Source organism: Rhinopithecus roxellana, chromosome 4 (assembly GCF_007565055.1).
Source record: "Rhinopithecus roxellana isolate Shanxi Qingling chromosome 4, ASM756505v1, whole genome shotgun sequence".
Classification (NCBI taxonomy): Eukaryota; Metazoa; Chordata; class Mammalia; order Primates; family Cercopithecidae; genus Rhinopithecus; species Rhinopithecus roxellana.
In genome coordinates, this window is record NC_044552.1 from 37545074 (window position 1) to 37560544 (window position 15471).

At 51.3% G+C, this 15471-nt stretch overlaps 1 protein-coding gene across 3 annotated transcripts; it reads right to left on the reverse strand.

The window, feature by feature from the left end:
* Positions 1 to 1025: 1025 nt before the first annotated feature.
* GTPBP2 (GTP binding protein 2) lies at positions 1026 to 10037 on the reverse strand. 3 transcript variants are annotated; one of them, XM_030928312.1, is made up of 12 exons: positions 9745 to 10037; positions 7434 to 7460; positions 6745 to 6929; positions 6278 to 6386; positions 5885 to 6082; positions 5410 to 5584; positions 5032 to 5251; positions 4453 to 4588; positions 4261 to 4319; positions 3153 to 3324; positions 2531 to 2695; positions 1026 to 2318 (listed from the first exon to the last, which is right to left on the reverse strand). In XM_030928312.1, exons 1-12 carry the CDS (start codon positions 9928 to 9930, stop codon positions 2142 to 2144), a joined length of 1809 nt encoding a protein of 602 aa, XP_030784172.1. In that variant the 5' UTR covers positions 9931 to 10037; the 3' UTR covers positions 1026 to 2141. The 3 variants fall into 3 exon arrangements, with proteins under 3 accessions (XP_030784172.1, XP_030784174.1, XP_030784173.1); XM_030928314.1 differs by lacking the exon at positions 9745 to 10037 and adding an exon at positions 8103 to 8180 and having other exon boundaries at positions 1031 to 2318; XM_030928313.1 differs by lacking the exon at positions 5885 to 6082 and having other exon boundaries at positions 1031 to 2318.
* Between the last annotated feature and the right edge of the window lie 5434 nt (positions 10038 to 15471).

Below are 15471 nucleotides of genomic sequence, written 5' to 3' on the forward strand. Positions count from 1 at the left end.
AAAGGCAAGGATTCTTCATAGTGCTTTGCCCATAATAGGCGCTGGTATTCATTGGATGAATGTATATAGTGAAGAATTTTAGATCTGATTACCACAATTGGGACCATAAACATGTATAAACTCCTTGGGAGTCTGCCTTACATACTTTTTATCCCCCTAAATGTTTCATTAATGTTGCAGAGAGGCTCACTGGTTCCTGGAGATGTCTTATTACGTACTGAAATGTGATTTTCTAAAATTTGTAATACACGCAAAAGATAAGTAAACTGTAGACAAAGCTTTCATCTCTATCAGCAGCTATACCGAGGAAGTAAACAGCTTAGCCCCTAATACAGGAGGAAGTTGTTCAACTACAGGCTTCTTGGTAGCAAGTTAAACCAGTTATATTTTATAAAACTGAGCCTGAGTGGTAGGGAAGCTATCACTTTAATACTCTCGAGGCAGAATGCCGCATAGGACTTTGGGTCACATACTTCTTTTTCAGGGCCTCCTCAAAATGCAGTTTCCATTTACAGTTGACTTTGGCCCCTCTACCCAAAAAATGTCAAAATCAAGTAGTCTGAACATAGAAACAGGAATAGGGACTAAGGTTTGGTCAGGTGGCCCTCATTGTTCCAAGAGTAATTTAGGCTACATAAACTTGAAAAGTATAGGACCAGATTACCTTTTGTCTCTAAATTCTACTCTAAGTAGCTGGCACTGTGTCTCTGACAGGGCACAGAAGTGGGCTCCTTACTATTCTGACCATCATCAAGTGGCCAACTCTTCAAATACAGGGTAGCTATCTATTTCATGTGAAAGGTCTCAGTACTCTGCTCACTTGAACTACAGAAAACAGGCCACAATACTTGGTTACAACACTGGAACTCTGAACCTATGTGAAGGAGAGAAAAAGAATGGTGAATGAGATACCAGCTGGGTTCTTTCCACATTCAGGGCTCAGCAATGTTGGGGTTTCACTTGTCTCTAATCCTGGAGAGGTATCTAGCCCTGGAAGGAAGCTGAGCCTGTAGCTAACGCATAAGCACACTGTATTCAATAAAACATTTTTATTCTGTACAATATATATGTGTATTTAAATATATATACATATGTATATATATATATGCGCAGAGAAACCTCAGCCAACAAATCCCTGAGTCCATGGGAACCCAGGACACTAACAAAGGGAAAGAAGAGTCCATGCCTAAAGAGTAGGAAATATGGCAACATCTTTCCCTTTCCTCCTGGTTCCCTGCAACAGAGGGAAGGGAACAGTCACTACAGATTACTAAAACAAGAGGGTTTATGTGGGGCAGGAAAAGTGGGCTGAGAGTGGTAGGATGGGGAACTCAGATGCCACCAGTCTGGGAAAGTAAAACATTTGATCCAGCATGAAAGCCAACATGACCACAGAGGAAAAGGACCAGACTGATGGGCATGCAGCTGGCCTTTGGTATATGCCAAGCCTTTGCTTGGTAGCCCCACGCCTGGGCCAGCACAACAAATAGCACCTGTGGGGCCTATGAGCCGGGAGGGGGTGAGGGAGATAGGGACTGGGGAAATGGCCCTTGAGTGAAAGGGAGATAAAGCTGAGGAAGAGGCCTCAGGCCTCAGCACAGAGTGGGAACACTACCATTCACTGTCCCTGTGCCATTTCTTCAGACTCTGAGCTGCCACCACCAGATGGCCAAGAGCAGATAACCTTTTGTCCATAGCCAGGTAGAGATGGGCAACTTACATGGCCTTAAGAGGTATAGAAAAAGGAGTGCTTTTGAGGGCCACCCCGTTGTGACAATTCCTGAAGTGCAGAGACCACACCAGCAAAACATGCCCAGTCTTAGTAGTGGGGCCGAGGAATTGATGAGTGGATGTAGTCAGCTCCAGCAGACAGGCCACAGGGTTGCCAGGTTTGATGAGCCAACCAGGTGAACACACAGCTTCTGAGCACTGCCCTGAATCCTGTCTTCTCCCTCAGGACTGCCCTTTCCTGGCCACACCAAGTTTGGCACCTCTCCAGAAAGCTGGCAGGGAGCAAGTGGCAGACAGCACCCCTCTCTCCCTAGCCTATTAACACAGAGCCGCCAATGGCGGGGCAGCATGGCCGGAAGTCACCTTATATATTGTAGGGACAGCAATAGAACTGTCCCTGCCTGAAGGATTCAAAAGCCCATGTTGGCCTGCGCTTCTCCTGCAGTAATGGCTTGTACATCAGTGACATGGCCGATGCCCTTGGTGACACCCTCCCGGAACAGCAGTTTGGCGCCCACCTTCAGGTACTCTGGGTGTTTCAGGAAGCGGAAACGTACCACTGCCTTCTCGCCTGTCCGCAGTTTGTCCTGCAGCAGATAAGTGGTCACTCCCCTGGCCAGTGCCTTCTGTCCCATTCTCTGCCAGCCGTGGCTCTCCACCCTCCAGAGGCCTATCAGGCCGCTACCCACCCTAAGTGGGGTTTTATTCCCATTGTGGGATCAAGGAGTTCTCTGCCAGTCTGGGGCAGGCCTCCCTCTTTTCTGACCTCTGGAGAAATGGAAGGCCAGGTCCCTCTCACCTTGGCATGGATCTTTTCCACCACTGCCGTCTGACGTACGTTGCCCACGTGTACTGTCACCTGGAATCCTCGTCGGAAGGTGGTGGCATGGAACAGTAAGACTATCTCTGCCTCAAACACCGAGCAGATGGTAGGATTCATCTCCGGGCTCACCATCACCATGCCCTGGGGAGGAACAGACCCCAGGCCCAGAAGGGCAGCTCTAACATCAGACTCTCCCTCCCCAGCCATCCCACACCCTTTATAGCTCTTGAATTTCCTCTTCCTCTACACAACTCTAAACACAAAGACTTCAAAAACAATAATCAAAACTCTCAGAGGGAATGAGTCTTTACCCACCTCCTACGTCCTCTAGCCCATCTAACGCTTTGCATTTTTAGGGTCCTGAACACTAAAAATAGTGTTCACTAAAAATAGTGTAACATAGTGATTCATATTTCGTTATCTGCACTTCATGAGTATGCTAAGCTGTTTTTATAGTCTCTGTAACTAGACCAGAAGCTTCTTGGGTCAGAGTGTGTTTTCTCTGAGTTTCTCTGAAGCACCTTAGATGCTCATTCAGTAGCCAGTCTCCTAGGCACTTCTGTTAGTGTTCCCTCCCCAACCCATGCACCCACCTCACCTTGCGAAGCAGGGCACGGTCAAAGTCCCCAAGCGCCAATGTAGCAGCCTGACCAGCTCGCAGCACACGACAGGCAGAGCGGTTGCGCTGGATGCTGCATACTCTCAGTTCCAGGAAGCAGCCATCATCCGTGGGGCCCACCACCAGCTGGTCTCCCTCACGGCAAATCCCACTGCAGCCCAGAGGGCAGGTGGCACAGTGTCAGCCAAGGTCCCCATACCTACTTCTCTATTAGGATCACCCAGAGCATTCCTTCCCTTCTAGGGTTGAGTCCCTCAAGTGGGGAAGAAGAACCCTAAATTCTGACTTGGATATAGGGGGGAATCACTGCCAGAGTTCAGAATCAGAAAACTAATTTCAAAAAAGGCCAGCAGTGATGGCAGACAGAGAAGCACTTGCTGGTTTAACATTGAACACCTAACCCCTGAAGGAGCAAGTTATCCCCTTGAGTTTCACTCTCTGCTTTGCAGTCTTAGGCCAGGCGCGGTGGCTCACACTTGTAATCCCAGCACTTTGGGAGGCCGAGGCGGGTGAATCACTTGAGGTCAGGAGTTCAAGACCAGCCTGGCCAACGTGACGACCCCATCTCTACTAAAAATACAAAAATTAGCCGGGCATGGTGGCAGGCACCTGTAATCCCAGCTACTCGAGAGGCTGAGGCAGGAGAATTGCTGGAACCCAGCAGGCAGAGGTTGCAGTGAGCTGAGATCACGCCACTGCACTCCACCCTGGGCAACAGAGCGAGACTGTCTCAAAAAAAAAAAAAGAAAAGAAAAGAAAGCAAAGAAGAGTCTTAAGTGACGTCTCTCGTTTCCCTATGTGAGACAAAATCAGTTGAATACACTCTAGTTTTTTTCCTGGAGCCCAAAACCCACACTTCTCTGTCAGGGGCCTGCAGATTCCCAATAGGCAGCAATACTGTTTCTTCCCTCCAAAGCCAACAGACTAACATTCTCCAGCTCTTCTGATAGTCAAACCCTAATCTGCAAATAAGCACGTCCTTTAAATAGGTTCTGTTCAATTCCAGGGTCTCCTCCTTTGGGCCAGAATGTCTTTTGAGTATATGGGTGAGGGCTGAGTGGGGAGGGTAGCAAGCAAGACAATTCACCTGGAAAGGGTCCCTCCAACAACAGTCCCCACCTCTGGTACTGTGTAGATTTCATCTACCTGAAGCCAAAGAAAACGCTATCAATGGCCTGCCAAGTAGGACTGGTGGGTCCAAAATCTCTAAACAGACTCTGGGTTTGGTCTGAAGTAGCCCCTCCCTGTTTGCCAGCCTATTCGCTGGGCAGTCACCTACCTGGAATTCCGTCAGCTGCTGCATGAGTTCCTCCTGCTCTTTGCTGTTGGTGAGTGGCGGCAGAATATTCAGAAAGACTTTGAGGAGGTCCAGACTCTCTCCAGACACACTGGACAATGTGAAGATGGGGGTGACACTATAGAGGGAGGTATAGAATGGACAGATGAAGACAGTCCAAACAGGAGGCAGAGGCCAGATCTCCATACATGGAAAGGTGAGCTTGCTCTTGGCTGGGGACCCCTCTCTCCTGTCTGCAAATGGCTCAGAAACTCTGGGCCTTCTTGTGAGCCAGTCGAGCAATGTCACACAAGAAGCCCATCCCAGAGCCCAAGGGAAACAGCAAATGCCTGGTATAGCACTTCATCCCCATGGTCCCAGGCATCAGCAATGCTCCAGGTTGACTAGTAGGGAGGGTCAAGCCCTTTAGCAAGATGTCCCTCCACAATCCCAAGCTGAAACACCCACAGAACTAAGCCAGAACTGGTCTGGCCCTGGAAGAGTGGGAAATCACGCTCCTGGGCCCTGGGATCTGTGGCAGCCTTCCTAGTGGATCAGGGCTTTACAGTAAGGTGGGCTTACTTGGGTGACTGAGCAAACTGCTGGGCAGCAGTGACGGCATCATCCTCAGAGGTGACTAGCATGGGGACCTTGTGGCAGCCAGGCTGCTTGAGGACCCGCTCCAACTGTCGTACTGTCCTCTCCACTGTGGTCTTGGCACACAGGTCGATCTTGCTGACCACGATGAAGAAGGGCACTTTCAGGGCCAGGGCCAGCCCCAGATGTTCCCTTGTGGTGCCAGCTGCCTCAGAAGGACAGCAAGCAGCGGAAGAGAAGAGTGAGAATGCAGAAGGCAGGAGAGGGAAGAAGAGAAGCATTGGTGTGTCTTCAAGGTTTGAGGCCCAGGGTAGGAGAGTCAGCACCCCCCTTCAGCCCTGTCCCTGCCCTAATGCCTCGTACCAATCCCAGTGTTGGCACTGACGAGGAGCAGGGCGCAGTCGGGGCAGTATGACGTGAGGCCAAAGATGGTGGTGTGTAGGTACTTATGGTGGCCTGCCAGGTCGATGAAGGTGATCATCTTGGAGCTGCTCTCACAGATCTCTTCTGCCGTCCGTGAGTCGCTGTAATTCACCACCTGGCCCAGGGCCCAGGGCTCTCAGTGCCCCCTGCCAGCCCTTCCAACCCCTTCAGAGTTGCCAGGACCTAAACCATTCCCTGGATGACCCTGCCTCTTAATCCTGACCCCATTTTTTATTTAATTCAGTTCATTCCCCATTGATTTCCTAAGAGGGACAGAGCTTGTTCACAGTCCCCTCAGGGCATTCATCTATACTATTTCAAAAAGTCTCCACACTCTGCCCCCATCGTATGTCCTTCACTACTACCATCCCATCCTCAGAGTCTGGCCCCATTGGGTCCCACTGATCCCATGCACCTCTCCCTTGCTGTTAAAGCCCAGGATCTCGAAGCTGATGCTGGAGGTTCGGCCAGACTGAATCTCATGCAGGTGGCGGAAAAGGTTGAGCCGAGCCCGGCCCCGCCCATTGTCCAGCTCTCCCTGGGTCAGGACTCCAAGCAGAGTCGACTTCCCTGAGTCCACATTCCCCAGGACGGCCACACGGAGGTCTAGGAACTGTGGATGAATTGCCAGAGATAAGGACTCCAATCCCTCACCCCTCTCACTGAAGACTGGGTCAAGGGCAGTGACGTTCCCTAGGGAGCAAGTGATGAACTGGAAGCCCCCAGGATCCCAGGCCAGGAGTCAGCCTGCCACCACAGGGCCCTTCCACAGTGTGGACATGAGGGACAGGGATGGGTGTGTGCTCACCTGTTGGTTGTCAGGGACCTTTCGTACTAGCACCTCAGTGATCTTCCGGGGCATGTCACTATCATAATCCACTTCTCGCTCTCGAAGAACGGTGATGTCTGCCCCAACCCTGTCACAGCAAGGCCACAGCTGCCATATCTCACCTGTCCTTCTATTCCAGGCTTGCTCTGGACCTACAGACTTCCTGCACCTCCCACAGAGCTCCCAATACCTTAGCGCACTTCCTACCACCCTCCAATTTATTCCTCATTCACAGTTCCCTTTAAAACAAATACACGTATCTTAATTCAAGGATCTAAACAGCCTAGGTCCAGTGAGGAGGGGACCAAAACACTAACCCTCCCCACTTCAGCTCTTTGTCAAGAGAAGGAAAGTCCCACCTTTGCCCCTCAGGCCCTAGGTAACTGGGTATGCCTGGGTCCTCCCAAGTCAAGTAAAGGAGAACTGGTGGGGAAGGGAAAGCATACTTCTCTGCCATCCGGTGCAGGGTCTTGAGTGAAGCTCGCATTTCCTCCTCAGCCAGCCCCACCAGCAGCCCATTGTCCTCTACCCCAATCTGGTAGACAGCCTCACCACGTCCCTCCTGGAGTCGCCACTTCATCTGTGTCACCAGGTGCTCAAAGCGGTACTGGGATGGATTCACCAGCTTCAACTTAGGGCAAGCGGGGTATCACGAGGTGAAATCAGAGGTGTTCCTCCCAAACCTACATGGTCCCCACCTGTTCTGCTGCAAGGACCAGGACTTTCCCTTTCCTCTTAAACTCATACCTGATCCCCCTCCAACAGAACAAGGTACAGAGCCCTTAACCTGAACCATATCCTTAAACTGCTATAGACTATGAAGTTGGAAGGGTCTCAGAGAAATTATCCCATGCTGGTGGATCACCTGAGGTCAGGAGTTCGAGACCAGCCTGACCAACATGGAGAAACTTCATCTCTACTAAAAATACAAAATTAGCCGGGCGTGGTGGCGCATGCCTGTAATCCCAGCTACTCAGGAGGCTGAGGCAGGAGAATCTGAGATTGCGCCACTGCACTCCAGCCTGGGCAACAAGAGCAAAACTCCATCTCAAAAAATAGAAACAAAAAAGAAATTATCCCACACTGGCAAGGACAACCTACCCCAGCCCCCGCTTTTCCCCAGCCTAGGACTCACTTTATATTCAATGTTTCCATCTTCAGCCTGAAAAGAAACAGTGAGCAGTTACCATACACTGTCCAGACCCAATCCCTACTTCCCCTCAACTCCCACTGGGTCCAGGTAGCTAACTTGAGAAAGCAGGAAGCCCCACTGGCACTTGCTCAGGCAAGTGCCTGTTAAAGGTCAGTGGCAGACAAGATGTTCTATTCAACCCCAGCATGGCCTCTATGAAGGGAAAGCCTATAAGGACACAAGGAGTCACCCATTTAAGCCAGGAACAGAACCCTGAATCAATCCATTCTTCGATCACTAGCAGCACCTTCTTCCTAGATGCAAGATCATCCCTTCCTCCCCACCTCCAGGGCCTCAAACCCGCTTTTTCCCAGAAGTCTGTCTCCTCTGTACCCAGGCTATTAAAACCTTTCTTTGTCACTGGTCTAGGAAACACCATTTCCTCCCTGCCTGCCCCTCTCAGCTGATGTCATCTAGAGTAAGAGGCTGCAAGAGGTTCTGGATCAGAGCCAAAGGGTGAGCTCAGCAATGGTCACTACAAGCCTGATGACCGAGAAGATCTAGGTGAGAGAGGAGCAGAGCTCCAAAGTTGGGGCTGAGAGGAATAGAAAAACTCAGAAAATGTAATGAAGCGGACAGACTTGCTATGGCCTTCACCTCCTGCCCCCTAACCTCAGTGGAGGTGAAATCCTGAATCCACTCCACAGTATCTTCTAGCTCCAGTGGGTAGCACAGCACAGAAGCACCGTTACCTGAGCCTTCCTCTCCCAGGTGCAAAGGGATATGGGATTTGCCTGTTTGGCCAGTCTGCATTTTTCTTTTTCTTTTTTTTTTTTTTTTTTTGAGACGGAGTCTCGCTCTGTCGCCCAGGCTGGAGTGCAGTGGCCGGATCTCAGCTCACTGCAAGCTCCGCCTCCCGGGTTCACGCCATTCTCCTGCCTCAGCCTCCCGAGTAGCTGGGACTACAGGCGCCCGCCAGGTCGCCCGGCTAGTTTTTTGTATTTTTAGTAGAGACGGGGTTTCACCATGTTAGCCAGGATGGTCTTGATCTCCTGACCTCGTGATCCGCCCGTCTTGGCCTCCCAAAGTGCTGGGATTACAGGCTTGAGCCACCGCGCCCGGCCCAGTCTGCATTTTTCTACCCCTCTCTCTGGGTATTTTATTTTTCCTCTTCCCTTCCTGTCATCATTTCATCCCTTCAAGGCTCTCTGGCACCCACGCCCTAACAGGTCTTCACTCATAATCTCCACCTCAAGGTGTGTTAAGGAGATTATTTTTTTCCCCATCAATAAAAACCTTCCAAAAACCTTTTAATCATTTTTCTGGGGATGGGTGGCTTCAAAAAATGTGGTGCAAGAATGAGAGTCTAGGGCCTAGATCAATGGTTCCCAAAGTGAGGTCCTGGGACCAGCAGCATTAGCATCACAGGGGAACTTGTAAGAAATGCAAATTCTCAGGCCCATCCTCACTAGTAAGAAAGAATCAGAAATTCTAGGCTGGGCATGGTGGCTCACGCCTGCAATCCCAGCACTTTGGGGGGCCGAGGCAGGTGGATCACCTGAGGTCAGGAGTTTGAGACCAGCCTGGCTAACATGGTGAAACCCCATCTCTACTAAAAATACAAAAATTATCTGGGCGTGGCAGGCACCTGTAATCCTGGCTACTAGGGAGTCTGAGGCAGGAGAATCGCTTGAGAACCCGGGAGGCCGAGGTTGCAGTGAGCTGACATAGCGCTACAGCACTCCAGCCTGGGCAACAGAGTGAGACTCCGTCTAAAAAAAAAAAAAAAAATTGGCCAGGTGTTGGGGTCCAGCAATCCGAGAGATTCGATACATGCCAAGTTTGATAATCACTGGCTTAGGCTGTGTGTGAGGAACACACTGCTCTTTTCCCGGGTACTCCCCTTCTCCCTGTGGAACAAGTTTAGAAGAAGTGGTGGTTACTCTGTCTGCCTCTCGTCCCAGGATGCTGTCTCTCTTCCCCTATGGCGGCACACGCAGTTGGCTGGGGTGCTCTTCCTGGGATCCTCTTTCTCTACTTCTCTCCTGGGGTAATCCAGATCAGAAGGGGGAGTCCTCCCTCTCCACTCTTCCTCCCTCTCCACTCTTCCTCCCTGAGATCCTGTCACCTGAGTCCAGTCTTTGCCCTTCCTCTCTGGGGTTCCGGGACCGGAAAGAGGGGTTCTCCTCCCGTGCCCCTCCTCTCTGGGGTCTCGACACCGGAAGGGGGGATTAATTCTCTGGGTCCCGCCTCCCTGGAGTCCTGGACCGGAAAGAGTGGCTTCTTCCCGCCCCACCACTTCTCAAGTGCTCACCTCGGGGGGCAGGTACGGGGGGTTGTTGGCTTTGCCCCCTCTGTTCCTTCCGTTCTTCTTCTTTCCCTTTGGGCCCCCGCAGCCGCTGGTGCTGCCGGCCCCCCTAGCCTTGAGGGTTCCGCCCACGGCCGGGCCCCCTCCGGGCCGGCAGCAGCCGCCGAACAGCTCCGATACTCGCGAGTCCATCCGCCGCTGCCGCCAGCCCCCCGCCCGGCCCCTCCCGCGGCCGCAGCCGCCGCCGTCGCCGCCGCCCTTACTACCACTGCCGTGTCCGGCCGGCCCGAGCAGAGTGGGGTGGGGCTCTGCAAAAGCTATGCCCCCCGCCTCCTTGGCCTGCGGGTCGCGTCAGAAACAGCCGCGGGGCACCACGGGATATAGAGTCCCCAGGCCTGGGAATTCGCTCAAAATGACACGCCGCCGCCCTACAACTCCCAGGAGGCATCGCGGCGCAAGTGGCCGCGGGAGTCGTCGGAGGCGTGGGGAAGGAGCGCGCCTTGGCGCGCAAAGGCCTAAGGGAGCTGTAGTCTGGATTGCAGTCCCCGCGCTGTGGTCTTTTTCTAGGGCTTGGGGGCAGTTTAGAGCCTCGCAGCCTGGGTGGCGAGGACACCAGCGTCGAAGAGCTTACATCAGAATCGACCCTTGTGGGCGCTCCGGGATTTGGCCCTTTAGCGCGGATCCTAGACAACAGGTTTTGGACCTCGAGAGCCGCAGAACTGAGGCTACTGGTCCCGCCAGCCTGCTGGCTCCGCCTCTGCCTCAGTTTCTTCCCCAATGGCCCGCGTGCCGCTGGGGTGAATCAGGGCTAACCCTAGGGCGGAGGCGGATGGTGATTAGCCAAATTACGGCTGTTATTGTTGCGATGACTATGCTACCTTTACATAGTAGTCACTGCTTTATTACCAGGCTGGCACCATCCAGGGGCTGGTTTTAACAGCCGGAGGCATCGCGGTGGCTGCGACACGAGACCCGAACCCGTAAACCAGCTTGCTGCCCGAAGGCTGCAAGCATACTCAAAGCGAGTATTCCTCCTCCCCTTTGTTTTGAAGCAGAACCAATCGGGAAGAACCTAGTTTGGTTTTAAACAGCCAAGACTGTAGGAGGGGCCTGGCCCCTACTTCGGGCGGGGCTGGGGCTCGGGTTGCACCAACCACCACGAGGGCGGGGCAGTGGCCGGGAATAGAAATTTGGCCTAGGGCCACAGGGGATTGTTGGCTTTTGACTTTCTTACGAAGCAATCTCCTGTTGTTTAGTGCTGTTGCACTCTACAGAGTACACACATTCAGCGACATAAGCCAGTGCACAGAACACCAGAAAGGCAGGGCGGAAAAGCAGTTACGTTGCTGAGCTGCGAGTCAGGACGCTAGGGCTCAATTCACAGCCGCATGGCTGTCTCATGACTCACACCACTCACAGTGTGTTCTCTTCTCCCCTCTTCTGGAACTGCGAGGTGCTCATACACGGTCAAGAAATTAAACAACTCAGCCGGATGCGGTGGCTCACGCCTGTAAATCCCAGCACTGTGGGAAGCCAAGGTGGCCGGATCACCTGAAGTCAGGTGTTCGAGACCAGCCTGGCCAACATGGTGAAACCCCGTCTCTACTAAAAATACAAAAATTAGCAGGGTGTGGTGGCGCATGCCTGTAATCCCAGCTGCTCCGGAGGCTGAGACAGGAGAATCCCTTGAACCCGGGAGGCGGAGGTTGCAGTGAGCCGAGATCAGGCCATTGCACTCCAGCCTGGGCAACAGAGCAAGACTCCAACTAAAAAAAAAAAAAAAATGAGCCTGGCATGGTGGTGCACATCTGTGGTCCCAGCTGCTCGGGAGACTAAGGCAGGAGAATCGCTTGAACCTGGGAAGTAGAGGTTATAGTGAACCAAGATCACGCCACTGCACTCCAACCTGGGTGACAGAATGAGACTTTGTCTCAAAAAAAAAAAAAAAAAAGAAAACGAAAAGAAAGAAATTAAGCAACTCTTCTCTCTAGACTTCAGTTGTCCTTGGAAAACTAGAAGCAGCAACAATGACTTACCTCTGGTGATCCCTGCGGGGGTTCAGACTTGGTAGAGTCCATGGCTTCCTCCCAGGGCCGCAAGGAGGGAGGCAGGTCTACTGATCATGCTGTTCACATAGCATAATTTTCCAAAGCAGTGACAGCAGAAAGACCAAAACCTACAAAAGGGCCTAGCTGACCCTAGGCCAATTATGTGGGTCTTCAGTGGTTGAAAGCACATGTGACTTTTCTTAGTCCTGTGCCACTGAAGGAAAGGTTATGCTGTAGAGGTCTAGCCAGGGGTACAGGCCTACTAGGGAAACTGTGGTTTAGAGACAGAGACTAGAGAACCCAGTGAGAGATCTCAAGAAGAATGGGAATTGGAAGGAAGAGATAAGACCATTCTCCCAACATTCTCACATGACCAGCCCTGGGCCCTCTTGATAACCAGGGCCTGCTGCAGTTGTCTGATAAAATGTGTCCCTTGATATACATGGATTTTTAAATTTTTATTTATTTATTTATTTTGAGACAAGGTCTCCCTCTGTCACTCAGGCTGGAGTGCAGTGGTGTGATCACAGCTCATTGCAGCCTCAACCTCCTCTGCTCAAGCAGACCCTCCCACCTCAACCTCTGGAGTAGCTGGAACTACAGGTGCGAGCCACCACGCCTAGCTAATTTTTGTTTTTATTGTTTGTAGCGATGGGGTTCCCCCATGTTTCCTAGGCTGGTCTTGAACTCCTAGGCTCAAGCAATCCTCTTGTCTTGGCCTTCCAAAGTGCTGGGATTACAGGCATGAGCCCCACACCTGACCCAGTATTTTATTTTATTTATTTATTTAAAGACAGTTTCACTCTTGTTGCCCAGGCTGGAGTGCAGGTGTGATCTTGGCTCACAGCAACCTCTGCCTCCTGGGTTCAAGCGATTCTCCTATCTCAGCCTCCCGAGTAGCTGGGATTACAGGTATGTGCCACCACACCCGGCTAATTTTGTATTTTTAGTAGAGACGGGGTTTCTCCGTGTTGGTCAGGCTGGACTCGAACTCCTGACCTCAGTTGATCCGCCTGCCTCAGCCTCCCAAAGTGCTGGGATTACAGGTGTGAGCCACCATGTGCCCGGCCCTATTTATTTTTTAAGGGTGGCGAGGAGGAGGACGAGAGAATGATTGATTGATTGATTGCTTTTTTTTTTGAAGTAGGCTCTCCTTCTGTCACCCAGGCTGGAGTGCAATGGCACAATCTTGACTCACTGCAACCTCCATCGCCCGAGAGCAGTTTTTCCACTTCAGCCCTCCAGGTAGCTGGGACTACAGGGGCGTTCACGATGCCTGGCTAAGGTTTGTATTTTTTGTAAAGAAGGGGTTTGCCGGGGCCGGGCACGGTGGCTCAAGCCTGTAATCCCAGCACTTTGGGAGGCCGAGACGGGCGGATCACGAGGTCAGGAGATCAAGACCATCCTGGCTAACATGGTGAAACCCCGTCTCTACTAAAAATACAAAAAACTAGCCGGGCGACCTGGCGGGCACCTGTGGTCCCAGCTACTCGGGAGGCTGAGGCAGGAGAATGGCGTGAACCCGGGAGGCGGAGCTTGCAGTGAGCTGAGATCCGGCAACTGCACTCCAGCCTGGGCGACAGAGCGAGACTCCGTCTCAAAAAAAAAAAAAAAAATAAGAATAAAAAAAAAAAAAAAAAAAGAAGGGGTTTGCCATGTTGCTCAGGCTGGTCTTGAACTCCTGGACTCAAGCAGTTCTCCCATCTCGGCCTCCCAAAAGTGCTGGGATTACAGGCGTGAGCCACCATGCCCAGCCAGACCCAGTATTTTAATCATTGTCCTTTTATAGTATGTTTTGACCTCTGGTCCCTACTTCCTGAAACATACCCTTTTCTTGGCCTCCATGACCTGACACTTGTCTTTTTTTTTTTTTTTTTTTTTTTATAAAGACCCCATCTCTACTAAAAATACAAAATATTAGCCAGGTGTGGTGGTGGGCACCTGTAATCCCAGCTGCTTGGGAGGCTGAGGCAGGAGAATTGCGTGAACCCCGGGGACAGAGGTTGCAGTGAGCCAAGATTATGCCATTGCACGCCAGCCTGGGCAACAAGAGCGAAACTCCATCTAAAAACAAACACAACAACAAAAAAACTTTTGGACTCAATCAGTCCCTCCACCCTCAAGCAATTCTCCCATCTCGGCCTCCCAGAATGCTGAGATTATAGTCATGAGCTACTATGCCCAGCCAGACCCAGTATTTTAATCATTGTACTTTTTTTTTTTTTTTTTTGTCTGTCGGTCACCCAGGCTGAAGCACAGTGGCGTGACCTCAGCTCACTGCAACTTCCGCCTCCCAGGTTCAAGGCATTCTCCTGCCTCAGCCTCCCAAGTAGCTGAGATTATGGGGATGCACCACCACACCTGGCTAATTTTGTATTTTTAGTAGAGACGGTGTTTCTCCATGTTGGTGAGGCTGGTCTTAAACTCCCTTCAGGTGATCCGCCTGCTTCAGCCTCCCAAAGTGCTGGGATTACAGGCATGAGCCACTGCACTCAGCCTCTAATCATTGTACTTTTATAGTATGTTTTGACTTCTGGTCCCTACTTCCTGAAACACACCCTTTTCTTGGCCTCCATGACCTGACACTTGTCTTTTTTTTTTTTTTCTGTAGGGACAAGGTCTCATTATGTTGCCCAGACCGGTCTCAAACTTCTGGATTCAAGCATTCCCATTGCCTTGATTTCCCAAAGTGCTAGGATTACAGGCATGAGCCACCATGCCTGGCCCCACTTGTCTATTTTGGTTTTGGAGGTGGGGTCTCACTCTGTCACCCAGGCTGGAGGGCAGTGGTGCAATCACAGTTCACTGTAGCCTCAACCTTCCAGGCTCAAGCAATCCTTCCACCTCAGCCTCCCAAAGTGCTGGGAGTACAGGCATGAGCCACCTTGCCCGGTGATTTGTCTATTTTTCTTTATCCTTCTGTGGGTACTCCTTAGTCTTCTCCATAGCTTCTGTCTCTGTGGTCATCCCCTAAACATTAGTGTCTTCAATATCCTAGCCCATTCTCATTCCACACCCTCCCTGGGTGATGTTATCCACTCACATGATAATGGCTCTTAAATACATGTCGCTATTCCAAATGGCATTCCTAAATATTTCTATTCATTGTCCTATGGAGATGTCAAATTCAATCTGTGAAAAGCTGAACTCATCTTTTCTCCTACTCACCTCCCACCCCAATAAACCTGGTCCTCTTTTAGTGTTTCCTCCATCCTTTTTTTTTTTTGGAGTCATGGTCTCACTCTGCTGCCCAGGCTGAAGTGCAGTGGCTTGATCATAGCTCACTGTAACACTGTAACTGTCGAACTCCTGGACTCAAGCAATCCTCTGCCTCAGCCTCCTGAATAGCCAGGACTACTGATGTGCACCCACCACACCTGGCTAACTTTAAAAATTTTTTTTTTTATTTTGCAGAAACAGGGTCCCCAATATTGTCCTGGCTGGTATCAAACTCCTGGCCTCAGCACCCTGCTTCCCTCTGTCATTGAATGGCACAACTGGCCATACAATTGCTGAAGTCAGAAACCTGCTTGTTTTCTTGTCAGTCTTCTTTTCTTTTCTTTCTTTTGACATGGAGTCTTGCTTTGTCACCCCGGCTGGAGTGCAGTGGCGTGATCTCAGCTCACTGCAACCTCCGCCTCCCGGTTCAAGCGATTCTCCTGCTTCAGCCTCCTGAGTAGCTGGG